Source organism: Hippopotamus amphibius, chromosome 8 (assembly GCF_030028045.1).
Source record: "Hippopotamus amphibius kiboko isolate mHipAmp2 chromosome 8, mHipAmp2.hap2, whole genome shotgun sequence".
Classification (NCBI taxonomy): Eukaryota; Metazoa; Chordata; class Mammalia; order Artiodactyla; family Hippopotamidae; genus Hippopotamus; species Hippopotamus amphibius.
Window position 1 is genome coordinate 39,079,141 of NC_080193.1, and position 23,152 is coordinate 39,102,292.

The window sequence follows — 23,152 nt, forward strand, 5'->3', positions numbered from 1 at the left end:
TAACACAATTCTTTTCAGTTAGAAGCTTAGAGACAAGAGCATCTTTACTTACAAGTGAGAGGACCTCAGAATTCTAATCTCTCTAATAAAATAAGGGTGTCACTAACCCAATTTTCATTCAACTATTAATATTCCACTGATGTGAGTCCAGTTGTAACCAAAACCATACTGTTAACCTCAGGATTCAATCAGAAGGTGCGTGAATCCCAGCTCAACCTGCTATAGCTGTGCAGCTGGCAGCTGAGGACCAAGGGCTGTCAGGAGTCTATAGTGTAAAATAAGTCTGCCTGTTTGTTACTGCTGAGGGAAATGGGGGTGGGGAGGGAGAGGGAGACATCAACTTCTTCTGAAGTGACTCCATCCCTAACTTGATTAGAAGCTTCACATAGAAATCATTATGGCTCCTCATTTTGTTAAGGTTTGACAGCTTTCTGACAGCTTCCAATAAAAACAAAATAAGTTGATTTATGGTCAAGCAGGAGAGTCCCCAGATGTAAACTAGAAGGCAAAGACAGAACTAAGGTTTCTAACAGGTAACCTCTAGGAAGAAACCAAAACTACTCTTTTCCCTCTTCTTAAATTTAAACCCTATCCAGAGAAGCTTTCAGATCTCAAATCCTCTGACCCCCATCCTCACTCGCATCATTACCATACCCAGTTTGTCTCCCCCTCTCTCTCAGACGCCAGGAAGCTTCTGGGCTCCGGAACCAAAAGCACCGAACACCTTGCAGTACTTGCCCAAAGCTACGTCCCAACAGCGAGGAGGGAGACGCAGACGTGGTCCGCCGTGAAAGGATGAGCCACCGGAGATGGGAGCTGGGTGCGGGGTCGGGACCACGTTAAACCGCTAGATCAGAAATCCCAATATTACCAATACCCATCAGCCTTCCATTCTAGAGAACGAACAAACACCAAACACAGGGGAAACTCAATCGCGTAATTCAATAATTCAAGTCTTCCCTCTCATCTCCAAAAAAAAAAAAGAAAGAAAAAGAAAAGAAAGCATCTCTTTGCCAAGCTTTCCATTGGGAAATTCCCTCTTCCTAATGCGTTGTCTTCCAACTCCTTTTAGTATCCCTTTAGCATGGTTCTTCGAAAACCTGGTTTAAATTTCAATGCCTTTATGCATCCCCCACGTTGGGGGGCGGGGAGGGAGGGGAAACCAGAGAGACAGAGGAGGAGATGGAGATGTGCGCTCGCTCCCCGGGCCCCTCCAGGTAGCCGGCACGCACCGCAGCGGCGGGCGCCGGGAGTGGAACGCGCCCCAGCGGGGCGAAGACCCGCCCAGGCCGCCCTTATAGGAGAGCGCGGGGCGGGCCTGGCCGGGGGCGGCGCCGCGCGCCCTGCTCGCCTATAAGGAGCTGTCCGCCGCCCGGGTGCTGATTCCAGCTCTAGCGGCTGACGAGGTGCGTTAGGCAGTCCAGCGAGCTCGGCGCCTGCTGTTGCGTCGGGTAGGGGTCTGCACCTTTAAGGAGGGGACACGGGGAGGAAGAGGCGAGCGAGGAAGGCGAGTGCAGCCGGTGCACTTGCGAGGACAGTACCTCCATCCGCAGCTCTGGAGAAAACCTCGCTACGGTTTCGGTAGAGCGTTTGGGCACGGGATGGAGTGAAGCAGCGAGTGCCTCTCCAAGGGGGGGTGGGAGGGGGTCAGGCGGTGCAGAGGAGAAAGAGAGAGAGAGAAAGAAGAAGCCGTGGCTGGCGCCTGCGAATTTGGAATTCGATTGGGAGGGACCTCTTACTCGGGGGAAATGGATTCTGGACCACGGCTGACCAGCGTTTTCACTTTGTTCTTCTCTGGCTTATGGCATTTAGGATTAACAGCGGCAAATTGTGAGTACCAGGAGCTGGGGCGGGTAGGTGAGGTGGGAAACGCTGGCGTTTGGAAAGACACTCAACTGTCCAGGCGTGTACGACTGTGTATGCTCTGAGCAGAGGAGAGGGGGGAAAAATGCTGATTGGTGTGTTTCTATCACTCTAACCATCCCAAAAGTTAGCAGAGCTCGAAGGAGCCAGCTCCGCTGGATTTTCTGTCCTTCTCCCCGAATCGCAAAGTTGGGGGAGAAAGGAAGGTTCCCTTTCCTTAGCCTCCCACCAGCTCAATTCTCTGCCTGTCTGGTCTCAGCCGGGGCTTTTCCCGAGAAGGGACCCCGGTTCAGGCTGGCTGCACTGAGGGCTGAGCTTCCACAGACAGGGATGCTCCCAGGCACCGCACTGGGTGACAGCAGCTCCTTTCTGAATGCGGCTGCCTCGCTGGGATTTGCAGTATGCCCAGTGCCTTGTCTCACAATCCACGGCTTTCAGCTCTCCCCTAGGCAGAAGGTTCCAGTTGGGGTATCTTGCAACCAATGGTCATCCGTTTAATAGGGTTGGGAGTTTTGGCCTAAGAGTCATGACCAGATGTAGTCAAACCACAAGATCAATGGCTGCCCCTGTTAAAGGAGGAAGAGCTTTGATGCACACTCCACCCCCAAAATCTTTGTGCCAAAGAACACATAATGAGTATGCACTAAGTATACACTCTGTCGTCCAAGCTCTAACCTCGGCAAGTGCAGGGCATTTAATTTAATAGGCAGGAAGGCTGGACACCTGGGGATCTGCCACCTGCACTCTGTATTTAAAGAACCCAGTTCGTCAAACTTGAATAAATCGCTGGAGCCATCAGTGGTTCAAGCTCAATTGCTCAGCTGCCTCTCTAGGCAGAGAAAGGGAAGTTTTTCCAGCTCTGGAAACTCCTAAATGAGAAAGAATGCCATTAAGCCATCTGTGTTGTTTCCAAAGATGGTTTATCAAGGTTCTTCAAGTTTCTGGGCTTGCTCCCTTATCTGCCAACCCCACCGTGAACCTCAGAAATATCTAACCATATTGGAACAGCTTTGATACTTTTTTTTTTTTTTTTTTGGAATCTGAACCACCACTGTTAGAGAAGGGTAGGAAGACTATTTACTACTTACAAGTTTCTCTACCTCACTTCCCACGCTGTTAGATCCAAGAGGACCTTAAGAAAGAAATACTCAACCCAGGGTTATATCTCAAGGGAAGATACTTAGACAAATGCTGTTTACTGAGAATGGTCCAAAGCTGAGCCAGTGTTTCTATCTGTGATTGGAAGTTTTGGGGATCCAAAATTGATAGTTAGTGGAAATGTGTTATAAAGATTTTATTATAGTTTGTATTCTAAAGGAGTGCTTAAGAGGTCAACCTCTTTAAAAGGGAGGAGCCAAAGGATTCAGAAATTATTTCAGAGAATAGGTAGGGACAGGGTAGAATCTGATATTTATCTTCTCTTCTTCCTCCTCCTCTCCTCACATCCTCCTGCTCCTCCTCCTCTTTTTTTTCCTTTTGTAAGTAAAATTGTTCCCATGGTGCTTTAGAATAACATCTAAGTGGTTCAGTGAGAGGAAGTTAAGCGTAGTGCTGAGTTACTTTCTCTGCCTCCTAGAACACTAGAGGTCAGTATTGTCCTAATGATACAAAGGTGTGGCATGGAAAGTGCTGTGTTTTTCCTTCAGTACATTTACCTATCTGAAAACAGTGAACATTTTGAAGATCCACAAAGGAGGGATAAGGAATAAGGGTGAAATAAATAGAACATACTCTATAGGAATATGGTTTGGGCTTCCTTACATAGCACCTTTTCTTAAAAGCAAGGGAAAAAATTTATAGAATGGCGTTTTCTATAAATTAATTGGATTATGGTTAATGTTATAATAATGCTCATGAAACCTAAATGGTATGAGTTTAAGGCTCTTGCTAATCATTTCTGATGCAGCAATAAAGCTAATTCTGAACATTTAAAATAAAACTTTGTGATAATGAGCTTTAGTATTTCATCAGTGACAGTTTAATTTCCCTATTTCCAATCAGCATTTCAGTTGAACGCATGCTGCTTGCTAAGTATTTTGGGGTCAATGTTCTTAAAGAATAATGTTCAATGTTTTTATTTTGCCGAACAAAATGTATTAATTCCATGAGCAATAGAATGGCAGCAGAAAATTACTTCTGAATTCAGTCCCAGTGGTCTTCCAAACCTATGATGCAGAACCTCTAAGAAAAAAATAAATAACATTCCACAATTCTTCCAGACTTCTATTGTCCACATACATAATCCATTAGACGTAGGGCTTTGACTTAATAGTTATCTACAACCTCTTAACGTTTACATGCATCTATTGAAGAAAACAAATCTCCTTTCAAATAGTCCAGTTGTGTAAGTTTATAAATAAGTTGGAGGATTTTTTTCCCAAGATTATTACTTCTACATTTTGAAATAACATTTCAAGTCATTTGTGACAGTCGTCTTGGAAATGAATTATTTACCCAAGATGCTCTGTGGTATACTTGTGAACTTTGTTCAAGTTAAAACAATTTTTAATTGTTTCCATTCTTCTAATAATAATTTATTGCTGTTGTTATTGCAGTGTGTAGGATGTGTGTGTGTGTGTATGTGTGTGTGTTTAATTTTCTCATAATCTGACCAAAACTTGGGCATTTAGCAGCATGGGAAAAATGAATGCTTACCCAATTATAGATTTTATAAGTTTCTAATTAAACAAAATTAAAATAAAGTCAGGTTAGAAGGCCAGCTACAATATAGATAATACGAATCTGTGCATAGAACATAATTACCAACCAGTAATAAAAACTCTGGAAATTCCCCCAATTCAGATTTTCAGGATATTAAATAGCTACAACACTTCCTTTGGGTTTATCCTAAGGGAATTAGTTAATTTCAAATGTAGATATGATAGGCCAGCTTTAAGTGAAAAACCATTTTACACATAATATCAGCTCCTTTGACAAGAAGAAATGACGTGACTTGATAGTTGGTTAAAGTAAAACCAGGAGTTTTCAATGCTAGGAGTTCTAGCCCTAGTTATGCCATAGCTAAGATGCCAAATGCCCATCAGGTGATACATTGTTTCTGTGCTCACCAGCTCAGGTATAAAATAGCAATTGAGATATGTATCTACACTTAAATAGAACAGCAGCTCAGATTTTACAGAGGAGATTCTTTAAATAGTAGGTATGTTGGAAGACAATTATAGTAGGAGAACTTGCTTTCAGAAGATAAGAAGGATGCAGGGGACACTTATAGGGTCACTGTTCACTTTATTTTACAGTAATTAGATGTTATGTGATTATAAAGAGCCTTCATTCTGACCAATCGGTCTCTTTGGATGATCTCTAAGCATCTCATCTCTTTGTTGCTACATATTAGGTTCACACATATAACAGCCTTGAGAGAGAAATCAAAACTTTTTACCATTTTCATCACAGGCAGAACTTTATTGAAAATATAGGAAAATGTAGAACATATTCCTAAAGATCTTCAAATTAAGAGATGCGCTCACTGTACCTTGAGTTATCTGAAGCTTATGCACAAACCCAATCAATATGTAATATTATAAATAAAGCAAGAAAGTGTTTGCAGTACACTTTTTGTGGCATTTATTGTCATCAGACGTGAAAGAAGCATTATAATGTTCATTTGGAAGAGTCCTGAAGATTTTCCCATGGATGAATGGGCTTGTCTTTGATCATCCACATGAACTCTCTTCCCTTTCTCTCCACATAGTCCCCGTCTCCAAACCAGATTCATATTTCCACAACCTGAAAATGTGAAAAACTAGACTAGCAATTTTTACACAAGGGTGAAGACTTATAAAAAAATTACTTTCTATAAGAATTACCTTACTCACCCCTACCTCTTATTCTCATTCAAATGAATGACCTTCTTCTAAATTGCAGTTTTCTTTTTTTCCTTTCTCCTTGTGCCTTTTCTTTCTTTAGCAGGACCCGGTTTTCCTTTACTAGATTGCTTTAGTTTTCAGTCTCCATTTGTTACAAAACAAAGTAATGTGATATTGTTTGCAATGTTCCTAAAACCTTTAGTTGGTGAATCAAAGTCCTTTATCTTATATGCCAGAACACTGCTGAAATATGACCTATATATACAAACCTAATTATCCTTGTCATATAGGACAGTGGGGAGTTGGTCTAGTTAACTGAAAGGCCAGAATACAAAAGTCATTCACTCAATAAGGCTTTATTTTGAAGCTTCAGTGTACTCATTTGCAGCCTAATAACATTTTTTAATTCATAGGGGAAGCTATCTTGATTCATCAAGATTCTGACACTTTCTGGCTAATATCCTAGTAAAGGTTATTGACTTATCCTAATGATTTTGGTGTATTAAGTAAAGAAGTTGGATCAAATGATTATTAAGGTCCTATCTAGTCCCAGTGCAGTTTTATCTTTAACTGCAGATGTTGCCTACTGGTCATTCCACTTGGATACTTCTGGGATGACTGTACTCAAAATTGTTAAGCAATTATATTTAGAATAACAACATAATAGGGTTTTAATTCCTACTGACTGCTATGCCCTTTTGTATCTCTCACTCCGTATGCTGTGTTCACATAACTTGCCAGGGCAGCACAGCTAGGTAGACTTTATTAAATCGGGTTTACAAATGAGTAAATTTAAGGTTAATAGAAGTTAATAATCTTCCCAGGTTCATCAAGGTAAGCAATGAAAAAAATCAGTATCTGGACTTATATCTATCCATTTCCAAAAATCAGACTCTTTGCAAGTTAGGGAATCAATTACCAGGTGTTCTGATGGGCTCTGTGTGTGAGCATCTGTAGAAGGTTGCCTTGGGATCTTTGGGGTTAAGCTCTGTCGGTCTTTCCCTAGCAAAGGGCCTGGAGACTGCCGCTTCCACCAGAACCATCTCCTGAGTTATACCTTAAAATAACAACCAAGCAATTGGAATCTAAATTTGTTGCAAGAAGCCAAACATCACAATGGTCAAAGATAGGAAGCTTCATATCCAGATAAGCACCAGATGTTTTTTCTTTTACAAGTTTGATAAGGAAAGGGCATAGGCTTACTGAAGAGTTGTGACCACACACACACACACACAACAGTGCCATAAAAGGTACCTCTGTTGGCATCATGTCTGGTAAATCTATAGATGTTAGACCAAACATATTAATTAAATAGCAGGTATGAGCTTCCGTTCTCAGCAGGGAGCTGCTCCTGAGTGGGCTCTGCCTAATACTCTAAATTTCATCCCAATCACTCCTCCCACATTGCCTAATTCCAGTTTATGGAACTTGGCAGTCCACAAACAAGCCATGTTTTCTCACATCTTCTTGAATTTATTTGCATATGCGTCTACTCTGTCTAGAATGCCCTTTCACATTTTTTATCTTTCTTCCCTTTCCCCATCTCCCCATCCCCCAACACATACACTCTCCCCAGGCTGGATCAAGTGTCCCTTTATATTGCTACTATATTTCCATAGCACTTCCGATGGTCTTTGTCTCCCCGACTAGGTGCACATCTCCCAGATTATGGTATTTTATTAGAATGTCTATAGTCAGTATCTAAAATATTGGGTAGATGTATGGGTGAGAGGGTAAATGAGTGAGGTCCAGCTAAATTTTTTTTTTCTGTGGTCCAGCTGCTAGAGTCTTTTAAAAATGTATTTGTCTCATGTTTTCTTCTTTTTTTTTTTCAAGTAAAAAGTATTACTTATTCTAATTCTGGAAATGTTAAGGAGATGTTAGCACCTTATAAGTGAAAGAGCAGAAGTTTAGATGATTTTATTGGTTATGAAGCTGATGAATGGGCCCCTGCCTTTCCACAGGGCTGCACGTTTCTGTGAGTTCATTGCTGACATGATCTTATTTCTGTGTCAAATGGCTATTTGTTCCTAAAAGAGAAAGTCTCTCCGTTCATTTGACCTCAGTACCAAGTTTGAGCTAATTTTATTAACCTGCTTTTGCAATTTTAATGTATTTCCTATATAGTCTGAAAATACACAGACACATATTGTTATAAAAATCCTTCATAGCCCAGGGTTCAGTATAAAGAGGAAAATTTAGTCTATTTAATGTTTTTTTTTTTTTTTTATCTGTGGTAAATTACTATAAGGATCTTACTTGATTGCAAATGTACAACACTGCTCTGAAAATATTATCCTGAGTCTCTGATGTCATCTTCTTATACTGCGGTTGGGAGAAGATTTAAGTATTAAGAGTTTGTGTGTGTGTTACTCATTTGAAAAACTTGTTGAAGAAATCAATCCCAAAGAAAGGTTGTCTTTCTTAAAGTCGAGTTTTTCTATGAAGCTGGCGAAATAATGATGCATAAGAAAATAGAGTCCATGACCTCAAGGACCTTTGAACACCAGTAGCCAGAAAAATAAATCTTTAATCACATCAAAGTGATAAGTGCTATAACAAAGGTAAGCACAGGTGAGCATCTCAAAGTGGCTGGGGCATCAAGGCAGGCTCTCTGAAGGAAACAGAGTATAAGCCAAGACTTAAAGTCAGACTTCCCAGCTACAGAAAGGAGGGGAGGTTATTACAGGCTTTCTGTGTTGTAGTGACTACTTGAAGGAGTAGCTCATAAGCACAGGGGTTGAAGAGGAAACAGACAAGTAGGTAAACATGGAAGTCTTTGATTTTTACTTTCAAAGCTTGGGAGAGTCATCAAAAGATGTTACACATGTAATCAGGTAATATATAATCAGATTTTTGTTTTTAAAAAAATCACCATGTGGAGGATAGATTAAAATGGGTGAAGGCTAGTAGTGAAAAAAGCCAGTGAAGAGATTATTACAATAACTCAGGTCATAATTAATAAGGGCCTAAGGAAGAAAGTTTCAGAATTTGCAAAGGTCATGAAGAATCAGAAAGAAAATCATGAACCAAGTCAACTCAAAACCTAGGAATCTATGAGCTGGTAAACTCACAGAAGGCACAGATCTGTGGTTAAAATGTATTCTATAGCTGCTCGCATTGTTTTTGACAAATGAGAGCTATAGATGCTAGAAAAGGTGCTCTGTTCTCTGAAATGAAGTTCTTCTTGGGGAATACCAAACGACCATATTCTCAATGCACTATATTTCATATTTGCATGACATCATATAGCCCATGCTGTCTGTATTCATCATCTTCATGCATCTTGCAGTCTGTAAATTATGCTGGTTTTTGTCAGCAGAGTGAGAACTAGTCATTAAGGAAGGTGCAATTAAACCTCAATGTCCCTGTTCTCATCCCCCTCTGGCAGGGGTTGGGGAGGTAAACTAGGGATCATCGCTACTATCAGTGGTTGCTCCGTGGAAAGAGAAACTGGGGAAGTTGGGTATGCCATGTTGATTTGCCATCATTGGTAATTGATTTGCTGGCATAAATTCCATGTCTCTACATTTCTAATTGCTTTTGTGCATATTCTGGGGGGTTGATTAATGCCATCTGTTCCCTGGATCAGCTGAATTGATTGAGTTTTAAAGGATGACAACACCAATGTTGAAGACAGAAAGAATGTGAAGGAAAATGCCAAAACACCTCTCGTGGCGTATATTATTTTTAACTATCCAGTTGTGGAAAAAGATATATCCTTCTGAAGACAGTCCAAGGCACATAGCAGTCTAAAGAGATTTGCCTAACAGACAGATGCTTGTAGGTGTTAGTCTAGGCTACTGTTTGCTGTATATATATGCTCAGTTCCCTCACCCCTCCCTCCCTCCCTCCCTCCCTCCCTCCCTCTTGCTTTTCCTTCCTCTCTTCCCCATTCCTTCTCTCTGTCATGTGATTATGTATTTTGGATATTGCCATTGGTTTGTGCCTGATTATGTGAAGATGGGAAAAGAGGGGAGAAAAATGTCAGCTGGATTCTGATGCTGCCTTGCATGTGGGCAGTCACCAAATGTGAAACCTCCATCAAGGTCTATTCTAAGGGCAGTCCTGACAGAGATCTGCCACCCACTGCACTTGGGAAAGCCCACTGGATCCCAACACCCCCACCCATCTGTCCCCAAGCAGCTCTTCTGCTAACTCTGTTAGTCCCTGGATCTGTAGATGTGAGAAAAAGCCTTTCAATTCAAACCGAGAAGCCCTAAGACACAGGGCCTCACTGGGAAAGAAAATACAGAAATCTAAATCTGTATTGAACTCTGCTGGACTGAGAGAAGCAGACCTTTCACAGAAGAAATGTTTCTAGAAGAGATAGTGCTGGGTGTATGAAGGGGCAGAAGAGGATGTTCCGAGCTGGGGAAGGGCAAAGTGGGGGGATGCTCAGGATGTCCAAGGCAAGTGTTGCCAACTTCCTGATTTTGCCAAGGCTGACTCTCCGTATTACAAGATTGAAGGTGCAGCAGGTGGATAATGCAGAAGTGACAAAGGACAGTAGAAAGGGCACAGGTCACACAATTCTGGGTTGATGTGACTCTTACTCAGTAAGAGTATTTCCTATGGATACTAATATGAGACTTATAGAGTCAATGTAAGTATAACATGAGTAACAGTATAAAACACACATGATATGGGAATTCAATAATTAGACTTGTTATTATAATTACTAATGAACCTCAACATGGATTCTCTCAAAATCAGTTACAATAGCAGTCAGCACAGAGACAACTGCATTTCCATTCTCTAGCAAAGATGGAAGGGCTTGCTCTCCCGTCATCACAGGGCTGAGTGATTGCCAAGGCAAATGGAAACTTGTTCTCAGTTTAACTCCAATGTCAGAGGGATTGTGGGCAGAATCAGTCTCTACCTGATAGGGACCCATGACCATCTGGGTTCCTCACTTGATTCCTGGGCTCTGTCAAGGTGTGATCAGGTATGATCTCTGCTCCTCGGCTTTGGCCAGTGAACCTCACAAAGGGAATGGAGAAAAGAGCTTCCTCTAGGAAAATAAGAAGCACACACCCTCCAGAAAATCGTGACAGAAGATGTCAGCCTTAGGGAGGAAGCATCCTTGAACAGACCTTGAGAAAAAAAATCAGTAAACCTGAGCAGGAGTATGTGTAGTGTTCCCAGTATCCTAAGCTCTCCATTCGCAGGAGACTCTGGCAGGTGGAAGTTAAATCCGAAGGCTGGGAGAGCTGTGCTTTCCTTATGGGTACCGCTGAAGCCTGCTTTTGGTGAATACATAGTACAAATGTTCTCTTGTTCTTGTGAACATTGGGTTAAAATCAGGTGCTGCTACAACGCTTGATGAATTATAAATGCTAATCCACCTTCAAGTGCATCATTCACTCATTCGTTCATTCAAAAATACTTAGAAAATGCCTACACTGTGCATTTATTTCTCTGTACATTCATGAAAGCCTACTGTTCGTTGAAAATCAGTTGATGAGGGGGAGGTTTGGATTGCTGTTCACATAGCTCAGAAACAACAACTACAAAAGATAATAGTCTCTTCAAATCAAAGCTATGGTACTGAGGTCCTCCACTCTAGTCTTGCTCACGGTATTAAGCACCTCTTTCCTCTTCCTGAGTCTTTCCTCTTGCTTCCTCATCTTCAGTGTTTCTTCTTCTTCACTTCAATTTGCCTTCTTTTTGATGCTCCTTCCTTTTCTTCCTCCCCCCACCTCCTTCCCTTCCCCATGTTCTTCTACTCCTGTCCCCTCCCCATCTCTCTTCTGCACCTCTCTCTCTCTTCTATCTCCCTTCCTTCCCTCTGCCTGTTTCAATTAACGTTTAGTAAATGACTTTTTTGTTGTTTTACGGCTGAGGCTAATGCTTTCTAAACTTTGCCACTGACGTGCTGCTTGCTGGAAAAAAGAACGCGAGGAACCCAGGGAAGTCCGAGAGTTCAGCTTCACGTGGCCGCTGAAGCATGTAATTTCTTGAATTTTATCTTAAACACTCAGACAAATTTGCATTCCGCTCCATATTACATCCGTGTGTATATTATGAAAAAAGTACTTTCCCACAATCTCTGATTAAAAATTGATAAGCAAAATTGATTCACTTAACCCATGGAAAGGGCCACACACCCAGGGGCACAGGCCTAAGCTTTTTGGCTCCTTCTCGCTATTACACCTTCCAGGATTCCTATAGGAAGGAGAACAACTTCCCAGTCTCTCCTGTCATCTTGGAACAAGTAGCATCTTTTCCCATCAACTGTGCCTAGTCTGTGAGCTGCAGATTATGCTTAATCAATAATGGAGGTGAGAAGAGCTTATCAGTTCACAGGAGGAAAGGAAACCCACAAGCCTACTTGGTGAACAGATATGGAGCTTTTGGGAGGCGCTGTGGGTGTGAAGTCTGCTCAGCCCCACTCTGAGCCCAGGCCACACCCCACGCAGTCACCTGGCGATGTGCTGCCATGTGCGTGGAGCTTACCTTTGAGTAAATGAGCTCTGCCAGGTTACAGGATTGAGGTCAGCAAGGGCAGATGTTTTTCTGATCAGAGACAGGCTGAGCTCACCAGGATATTAAAAGAGAGATTAATGCTTCTCCTTCTACAACAATCAGGAACCATTTGACACAGTCACAAGAAATAAAACCAGCAGATTGGAATGCTGGAGCATTGGAGATGAGAGATAAAGTTAAGTGATGTGTTCCTTGCTTGGCGGGGCTTCCAAATATACACCTCATGCCAGGGGTGGTAACTGATGGGCTCGTTCTATTCCTCCCCACAGTTTGATGTGATAGTTATCCTCCTCCTCATTCTAGGGTGAGTGTGTGCTGCCTTGGACAGTCAGGTAATTTACCCAGGATCAGATAACTCACAGGTGGTCACACTAGGAAGATAACCCACATTTCCCTGATTGCAGAGTCCATACTCTTTTTTACTCTACCCGCCATTTCCTTGAACCTGAAGTTAAGCCTAAGCTGTTCTTGAACTTGAGATGATCAACCTTGCAGACCCAGTCCTTCTCTCTGACCCAGGGTGAGAAATGCCTTATCAGTCTAGACCTACAGATTCCTCCCTCCGTGTGCAGGTCATCTTATTTTAACCTTCCAGACAGTGCTTCCCCCGTATCTACAAGTCCCTGTGGCAAACAGTTCCTGTAAGTCTGGCCACTTGTAAAAGTTGGTTGTCTTACTCACTAAAACATGTACCATTAAGGCTCTGTGCCCATCACTAGTGGCCTTGAGGATTCCACTATTAGTGCCCATGGTTAGTGTGTCTGTTCCTGTTTCATGCTCCCTAGAGAACTTCCTAAGTACAGTATTTTCACCACTCCATCATACCATACCCCTCTTAGATTTTGTTAGATGGACATTCTATTTTATTGTTTTTTTAATAAGTTGGTGTTGTAAGAACACTGCTATTTGTGATACTTAGATCACAGGTTCTAATAAGGCAAGGACTGGGTTGCATTCAGATCTGTTTTCTGACTCTGAGCTGCAGAGTTCACCCCATACCCAGCCCCTAACATCCTTTCACTCAGTGGGGATAGATGGGAGGGAGGATTTTCAACAAGTGTATACACAATACCATGATGGGCACCTGCTCTGCTGGCCTCAGAGAGTCTGCTTGGCAGAGGAGGACCACCCACTGTGTACAACTTCCTCTCATCACCAGCTGCATGGAAAACCAGGCCAGGGGATTCTGTGTTTTTTCTTCAGCTCTCTTGCTTTTGTCCCTTCAACATGGGCTATTATTTGGCTGAGTTGTGAGGTCTCTGTGTCTCCTCTGCCCTCTTTCAGCTATTTTCTTTTCTCAGTAGACCTTCTTACTTGGGTTTGGAGAGGCTGAGTGCTTTGTCCGATGGTCAGCACCCTCACAGCTTTGTCTCTGTTCTTCCATCTGTGTCTGCTATTGGGGAAGGACACGGAGGATCCCACAGTCATTCACACTGAGGAAATGAATCAGGGCTGTTTTCTAGCTCTCAGAAAGAATGAGTGCTCTGAGAAATAAGACCTTAAATATTTCAACTTACTTTAGAAGGAGAATGTTTTGGTTTCCAAAATGAAATCTTATGTAGAATTTCTATGTAAGATAAATTACACAGATGGCAGCTTTGGGGGAAATGGGGAGAGGAAATGCAGAATCCTATCATTGAACCTACTCACCTCTCTCTGATTCTTCATGGAAGTACCACACAAAGACTTCTGCCTTAGCTGTAATTGTAGGAATCTCCAAGTTTATAATTTCATGCAAAGGTGATTAGGTATATGAAAGTTTTAAGGAAAAGTAGGGGTGGTGGCCTCAATGGTGGCCAACACTCGGCTGGTATGAAGCAGCAAGTCCACCCTGGGTGCTTGTCACCTGGGTCTGGTCTGTTTGCATCAGTTGATGACCTGCTATTGAGATTATTAAATATTTTTAATTATTACCTCTACCCAGGTGTCCACTTTTAATCCTTTGAAAATCTGTTTTTTCTTGTTCCTATTTTATATAAATCTCAGGACAAGTATATCTTATTGGCACTTAAAGATTTGAAAAGATAGTAGCTTGTCAAACAGATGCCTCCTGATTTTGATCTTCTTAATGTCAATAGCCATTCTTATGTTAAAGAAAATTATCTTGTGAAGATCTTTGAATTATCTGCCTCCACCCCAGATATTTCCTTTTAACTGTTTTTTTGTTTTATTTTTTATTGAAGTATAGTTGATTTACAATGTTGTTTTAATTTCTACTGTACAGCAAAATGATTCAGTTATATATATACATGTATATATGTGTGTGTGTCTGTATATATATACATTCACACTCAGTCTTTTATATATTCATTTCCATTCTGGTTCATCACAGGATATTGAATATAGTAGGACTTTGTTGTTTACCCATTCTCAATATAATAGTTTACATCTGCTAATCTCAAACTCCCAATCCATCCCTCTCCCACCCACCCCCGCCCCTTGGTAATCACAAGTCTGCTCTCTATGTCTGTCAGAATGGGCCTCATTAAAAAGTCCACAAATAACAAATGCTGGAGAGGGTGTGAAGAGGAGGGAACCCTCCTACACTGTTGGTGGGAATGTAAATTGGGGCAGCTGCTCTGAAGAACAGTATGGAGGTTCCTCAGAAAACTAAAACTACCATATGGCCCAGCAATCCCACTGCTGGGCATATATTCAGAAAAAATAATATATAATTCATAATGTATATATAATATATGTAATATATAATTCAAAAAGAAACATGTACCCCTTTTGACCTTTTCAAAAGAAGGGGATTCATGTTATCCATACAGTGAATGGCAAAAAAACTACTTGATAGACTGAATTAAAGAATAGACAGGTTACATGAAATCCAAGTACAGAGAGCATGTCTGGCTGAGGGACAGTACAGGGGCAGAACAGCCAGCGTATAGTTGGATGCTCCTTTCTTAATCTCAGGCCTGTATCTCCTAGCTTTTGTGAGGCCCTCTCAGTGCTCCCTAATGTTAGTGGCTGTGACTAGACCTGGTAAGGTACACATGTGAAATTAAGTTGTGGCCTACCTGGATTCAGTCTTGGTTTCTGGTTCTGGTTGGAGTGTTGTCATCACATGCTTGCATGTTTGCTTAGTGTACCATTCTTTAGAAAATCACATTGTATTTAGATCTACACTGTACTCACATATGAGTGAACTCCAAATTCTCCTGCTCTGCATTCTTTTTTTTTATTGGACCTATTGCTTTATTGATTGATGGATTGATTGATTGATTGATTTGTTGGGCTGTGCTGCATAGCTTGTGGGATCTTAGTTTTCCAACCAGGGATTACACCTGGGCCCACTGCAGTGAAAGTGCAGTCCTAACCACTGGACCGCCAGGGAATTCCCTGCTCTGCTTTTTTTTTAATATAAATTTATTTTAATTAATTAATGTTTTTGGCTGCATTCAGTCTTTGTTGCTGCACATGGGCTTTCTCTAGTTGTGGTGAGTGGGGACTACTCTTTGTTGCAGTGTGCAGGCTTCTCATTGTGGTGGCTTCTCTTGTTTCGGAGCATGGGTTCTAGGCTCACGGGCTTCAGTACTTGTGGTACACAGGCTCAGTAGTTGTGGTGCATGGGCTTAGTTGCTCCTCGGCATGTGAGATCTTCCCAGATCAGGGACCAAACCCATGTCCCCTGCATTGGCAGGTAGATTCTTAACCACTGCGCCACCAGGGAAGCCCTGCTCTGCATTCTTAATAGAATTTAATATAGTAAGTAATTTATGATACTATATATACACACACATGCATATATATAAAATAAACTTGAGGTACTATTAGTTTTCTTTCATAGTTAATATGCCAGGTAGAATTTTACATGTGTGTACACTCTACGTGAACTGCTTGTTCTGGAAAATGTCAAAAGTTATTATCCCCCAAGGTCAATATTGACTTGGGTGTCACCTTTGTGAATATTTACCTCTCTAGATAATGAATTGAAATGGGCATTTGGATGGAAATTAAAATCTATTTTCCGCAATCAAATGTGTTTTGCCAAGAGGATGAATAAATGCCGTGGGGAGGCATGCAGACGTGTCCCACTGTGGAGGCTCTGTTTCAGGGTGGCATTCAGGAAGCGTCCTTTGCATTCTGATTTACTGTGGCTTTGGTTCTTTTATAGTTCTTTCACATGATTCTTTTACCTAATGGACAGAATGCAAAACTTCAAGTACATTGAGCTTGACATTTCAGTAACATAATCAGGAGATAATGATACTTGAGCATATGGGTAATAAGTATACATGGGATTAATGAGCACCTTGGCCTTGGAATTTATTTAGGACAAGCTACTGTTACCTGAGAAACACAGAGATCCTTCCACAATGATCTAATTCAATGAAGAGTACAGGAAGAGACATAAAATTACAAAGTGTTTCCTTTGGTTTTGAGCTATTGATTTGTTATTTTGAAAAAAGCCTTATGGTGTGTTGTGTGTTTTGGAGACATGATATATATGTCTGCGTGTGCCTCTGTGTGCATGTGTGTGTGTGTTTATACAGTGCTCACCTCTTTCTTAACAAAAGTCAGTACCTCACACATATCCAGGTATCTTTTTTTTTTTTTCAGGTATCTTTTACTATATCAAACCAATTTGAAATTCTTTCTAAAATTGTGACTCAACAATAGAGATATTTCCTGTTGTTCTTTCATCAGTGTTTTATCAATTTTGGGTAGCAAATTGATAAAATTTGCTAAGTAGGATATATATATGTTCTGGCTTAAAAAGAACTGGTAAGACATTTAAATAAAAGTATAGTTGTGACAGGTGTTGTGTGTGTTATATATGCATAGTACGTACATATGCTCTTCTATACCAGTGTCCACACACATTGAATTCTGGGTTTTATGCTTTATAAACAAGACAGATTAGTTTAGATGTCATGTCAGCAAATCTTTTCTAACTATTAATGTTTTGATAAAAGACCTGGGCTTTGGAAAATTCAATTTGATTTATTGGGTTCCTATAACTAAGTGTTGTGTGGCTTTGTTGGGGAAATTATGTCATTTGGTGTCATTTGGGGAAATAAAAATACCTCACTTGATAGCCAATGAAAGTCTCATTTTACACAACATCCAAATCTCATCTCCCATTAGAAATGAAAGCCAAGATGGCACCTCTGCGTCTTGTGCTGGGAGGGTATGATTTCCGGAAGAAGCCTAAAGACATTGGGAGATTTCTTTGTCCATATTTGCATGTACATGTGCCCACACATGTGCTCAATGCCAGTTAATTTAGCTTGGGATTCTCTTTTAAAACAAATTAAACCTGATATTAAATCTATAGTCCTCAACTGGAAGTGATTTTTGCCCCAGGGGACATTTGGCAATGCTTGGAGATGTTTTCTGTTGTCACAACTGGGGGCTTGCTACTGGCATCTAGTGAGTAGAATCCAGGGGTGTTAGTAAACACCCAATAATGAACAGGAGTGCACCCCACAATAGATGACTCTCAGCCCAAAATGTCAAGATGGCCAAAGTTTGAGGAACTCTGTTTAAGCTCTGTCAGTCATTTATGGACCATCATATGTTAATTTAAAAAAATGTCCAACACACACACACACACACACGTGCACACACACCCCTTCCTTCTAACATCTAGTCTTGTAGAAATGTTTGGAATAGAAGAAGAAATACATCCGGTCCTGATTTTGCCACGTACTGGCCATGTGACTTTGTGCTCATCCTTCCACATTTTTCCCAAATAAAGTTGACGATATCCACCCTGACTATCTGTGCCTGTGAATAAGAAAAGAGAGAAGGCGTGTCTGTGGAGAAGCTGTACACACACACACACACATTAGAATTTTAATTATTCAGAAGAGTCATGTCCTGGCTGGACTGTCCCCAAGATTTTAGATAAACAAGGGGTGACAGGGATATGGTGGGCACAACGTGAAAAGGGACCAAGGGGACGTGACCTGGACTGGGAGCTGCAAAGGTCAATTTCACACCTTTTTTCAGGTTTTCCAGTGACCCTGTGGTTCCACTTTCCATCTTGTCTTGAAAATCATCTGGTCAGTCTGCCTTTGTGTTGTCACGCGATAGCTAAAGTCTGTTTTATAGTAAAGTATTTTCTAACAATTTGTCATTTCTTTCTTTTCATATCCTCCCCCTCAACATACATATATATATGAGAAGTTCTGGGGTGAAGCACAGGGTGCCAAAGTGGCTGAGGCAGGTGCTTCTGAGGTGACTTAGCCCCGTGGCTCAGGAAATGTCAAGAACCCATCTATTCAGAGGACAATTTCTACCTCATTTAGCAGCTCAGAGATCAGTTAGATGAGGGTCTTGGCTTTGATTGCTTGTCTGCTCCAACCTAGTCTTTGATTTTTAGAATCAATTAAAATAGTAATACAGTCTTTAAGTTTGTCTTTTCAGCGTAAATGGGATGGTTGGCCTTGGCCTCTACTGGATTTCTGCTTTTTGAAAACAGTAGATTGTAAAAGTCTGAAGAAATGGAAACGAGACCTTTGAAGCTGAGTGGTCTAGCCATAACCTGCATAACCCATGGAGATCTCCACATTCACTAAAAGCATTCCAGGTAGTTGGCTACTCCATCCTACTTCTTATAAGCATAGAAATAAGCCTTCACAGGACAGCTCACTTTCCTCTGCAAAAATTATAAGGAATAGGGCATCCTTCCTTCCATTTTAGCTAAGTCTGGCTCCAAATCACCAAACCACTCCCCTTAGCTCTGCTCACCCGACCATCCTAAGCCAAGGCTTCTCCCTTTTCATCATGATTTTTCTGCAGATATCTGAGGACAGCAATCCCAACTCTCTTGGTCTTCTTATCCCTTCTTTTCCTTTATTTTTTCAACAACATGGTTCCTCCTCCTAGGACTTCCCACCATTATCTGCCCTTGTTTTGTGCATATCCTACTTTGTCAGTGATGTATGTGTAAAATACAATGTTCAGAATAGACTAATCATTCTTCCAGATTTGTTCTTCCTGTCTGTGGGGACCACAGTGTGGTGGCCATAAGGAACCCCTGGTGGCAGAGGAGATGCGGGAAGGTTTTACAACCACATAAACCCTTAAGACTAAAATGAATCCAGCTGGATGTCACCAAATTTGTATTGTTTAAAGGCATTACTGTCTCTTCTTCCTCCCACTCGCTGTTTTCATTTAATTAGCCCTCAACTGTTATAAATGGTTCTCCTCACTTTGCTCAAGGATATCTTGCAAAAATTGATTTTGGTGGTTTTTCCTAAATTGAGTGAACCATGAACTTTCATCTTCCTTCTAGCTACACAGGTCTTCCCCACAGTCCAGTTCTAGCCCTCTCTTTTCTAGTCTGAATTACTCTTGCTTTCCTCAAAACCCATAGTCTATACAATATGCATTACATCTCTAAGCTCTTAACTATATATTGCCTTTTATTGGCCTCTACTTTTCCTTTTATTCAGAATTTGTCCAATTATAATTCAATGTGAGGAATTACAGTTTGTATAGTCTCTTTGTATACATTATGAGACATATTGTATAGTTTCTTTGTATATATTTATATATACATTAATAGTAAAAGAAGCTACCATTACTGACTGTTTACTGTGTACTAGACCTTGTTGTTCACATACGTTACTGCTAATTTACTCCACAACTTTATGTGGTTAATATTTTTTAAGAAACTGTGGTTTAGAGGGGCTAAGTAATTTGCCCAAGTCTGTACCCCTATGAAGTGGTTGACCTGAGATCCAAACCTGGTTTCTGATTCCAAAGCACTATGTTCTTTCCACTGAGGACAGGATTGTAGACCCTGGCAAGGACCTGAGCTACTGACAGTCTCTCAGTCTATCATTCTGGTTGATTGGAGGAAATCACATCATTTCACAATGTTTTTTGAGTACCACTTCCAAACTAGGAACTGCTTTTAGCCTTTGGTGAAAAAAACACGTTCAACACCTGAATAAGGACCATAGTGGAATATAGACCAGAGCATCCCACCAGCCTGGGGATCCACCTCCCCAAGGCCTCCTTGTGGAGATGATGGTTTATGTTGGCCCCTAGTCAGCAGTTCTGCTCTCTGCTTTTACTCTTGCTTAATTTTTTTTTTATAAATCCCTTGGTTATTCATATCTCCTCAACCATCATGATTATGGCTGCAGTGAAATGATCACAGCATGTTTGAGGACATCTATCTTTCAGGGTGACCTCAGCTCTGAACCCCAGCTTTTCAAATGTAGTTTTAGCACCACCCCCACTGCTGAAGGAAGCAATGGTAATGAGGAAACACACACACCCATGCACGTGCGCGCGCGCGCACACACACACACACACACACGCACACATACATCAATTAAAAAAAAATTTTTCCTGGAGCACCAATTTCATTCAATGGTTAAGAGATGCACATTATTTTAATTTTTAGGAAAATACAGATATATTCTGGAGTAGAATTTCAAGTCTCATGGAATGTTCAAATGAAACATAAAATTGCAAACTTGTGTCTGACTTCAAAATGTGTATCCAGAAGTTCACGGTTAAGGGTTCACTCTTTTCTGACTTAGGGACTCCTTAGAAACAAACAAACGAACAAACAAATAAATAAACAAAACACTTTGTAAAGAGTATCCCTGAATCAATTTCCATGCACCTGCAGTAAGCTTTTAGCTTGGTCTCCACTTGAAAATGTCTTTCTCCAAACATTGTTGGTTTTTTTTAGATTTGTTTGGGTTTTTTCTTTTTCCCTTAAGACTGAGTTACTAGATAATGTTATGACACATAATGGTGTCATGGTGTGTGTCTTATCTCCCAGCAGCCTCTGATTTAAAAAAAAAAAAAAAAAAAAAAAGCACTGTATGTACATTGATAATGTTAATTCTCACTTTCTTTTTATTCTAATACAAATTTTTAGACATATCTCCACTGTTGGTTTTAAGTGTTGGGAAAGAATATGGAATAAAGTGATATTGACAGAAGCCCCGTTCCTCTGCTTGTCCTCCCCAAAGATCCCAGCCTTCGCATGGAAAGTCCTGCCTGGACTCTGCATTAGAACTCTTAAGGATTTCCATGTTGTGTTTAGGAAGTGCTGCGAATCCCCCCAAATGCTGCACAAATGTGTGTATGTGCATCTGTGCCTTTTTTCTTGGATAAAGATCTCACATTTCACCTGATTTCCAAAACACCCAGAAAAGATTTCCAAATGACCCAGAAAAGATTTAGAGGGAAGGACACTGCAAGCCACATTACTTTGCTCGTCCTCAGGGAGGGGAGGAGGTGAAGGTCTTATTCTAGACGCCAGGGATGGTGATTTTTACCTAAGTGTGCATGAGCTGAGTGTTCTTTCTCAGCTCCTGACACGATGGCCAGGAGCTCTGGGGGACTGAGGGGAGTGAAAAAGAGTCCCTCAAAGGGGTAAGGCCATATAGCATATAAAAGACAAGGACAGGGAAGGGAAAGTTTGGAGATTTCACATTTTTGCCGGTGGCCAGATATGCACATCGGAAGCAAGCTGGAATTAATATGGATGAAGAGTTTTATCACAAAGAATAGAGATAAAAAAAACTATTCAGAGCATGTCCCTTTGTCCTTTCCGACCCCTCCCCTGCCATCCCTCCACAAAAGAGAAAAAGACAGACAAGAACAGCTTAATATCTAGAATTTGCACGTCTCTGAATATCCACCCGAAAACAGCTGTCCCCCACTGAGAAGCCACCGAACCTTAATCATTTTCCATTGCATTGGAAGAAAGATGGCTCAGGTGTCCATTTTTCCCTGCAAATATCAGGTGCCCATAGCAATTAACTAATCACACTTCTACCATGTCAAGTTACAGGATGAGGTACATTTCATACAAAAAAGAAGACAATTGGGTTGTTAATGCTAAGGGGACTTTCTACAAAAAGAGATGAAAAAGAATGTCACCAAGGCAAAGACACTGTACATTCCCTGAGTAATCCTGTGCCTTGTGAAGAGGAAATGAGTGTGACGATGGGCTGAGGAGGGTGCTGCAGCCATGGGCACACATTTTTTATTAGGTTAAGAAATATACTGGAATGGCCTTAAGATCTCGAAAATAAGAGATTTCTGTGATACTGAACATTCAAAAATCCCTAAGACTGAGCTTGAGAGGGAAGCCTGTTCAAATCATCCTTCCGCAGTATCTACTATGGCCTAAGAATTGAATCTTGACTACGTGGTATCAATAAGAACAAAGAAAATGACAAGGAAGGCTTAAAATTTATGGACGCATTACATACCAGAAACAATTCTCTTCTTTCTAGCTATTAGTAGGGTTAATGTTCCTAATAACCCTGCATGGTAACTATGTGTTGAACCCTAGTTTACAGGTAAGGAAACAGAGGCACAGAGAGGTAAAGTCACCTGCCCAAGGTCACACAGCTGGAATGTGGAAATGTCAGTTCAGACAGTCTGGTTCCAAGACGAACAATCTTCATGTCAGAGGTTAGCATCATGTTCATCGTTTGACAAAGGAGAAAATGCAGCTGGGTCAGGTGAAGAAACTTAGCCAAGCTTCCTCACTGATGCACAGAGCTTGGCTTGGATCATATTCCATATCATTATATTGGAATTTGGATCTAGAAGGGATGCTGGCATCTCAACCATATCAGGCAGGAAGGCTGTAGCTCAACTGGACCTCAGCCTATCCCTCTGGAACATTCCTTTCCTCATGTCCTCCCTCTCTGCCTCACTGCTCTCCTGTTTTCTCCTGGGCCCCAGGTACATTCCAGTGCTGTCAATGACTCAAGTATAAAGGTATAGGATTGTCCAAAGAAAAAAAAAATCAGCTCAATAAATTTTAAAGATCTTATTGGCTTTATTCAATGATTCATGAGAGGAGCAGCATTCCATCCAGAAAATAGAAGGGTTCTCTGAGGAGCTGTATGGGATGGAAGACTTTCATAGGCAGAAGGAGACAGAACAAAGAAGTTACTAGCAAAGGGTGGGTTGCTTTAGGCAAGGTCCCCTTCCTTTGGAGGACAGCAGGGGTCTGTCAGGCAAATTACTTC

The 23,152-nt window shown here is 41.2% G+C and overlaps 1 protein-coding gene across 2 annotated transcripts in view; it reads left to right on the forward strand.

Moving 5' to 3' along the window:
* Nucleotides 1-1,748: 1,748 nt before the first annotated feature.
* CNTNAP5 (contactin associated protein family member 5) overlaps nucleotides 1,749-23,152 on the forward strand; it is an 893,955-nt gene continuing 872,551 nt past the window's right edge. For both annotated transcript variants that reach the window (XM_057745525.1, XM_057745526.1), the window contains exon 1: nucleotides 1,749-1,830. In XM_057745525.1, the coding sequence (XP_057601508.1) occupies nucleotides 1,749-1,830 (82 nt within the window). The remainder of the gene's footprint in view (nucleotides 1,831-23,152) is intronic.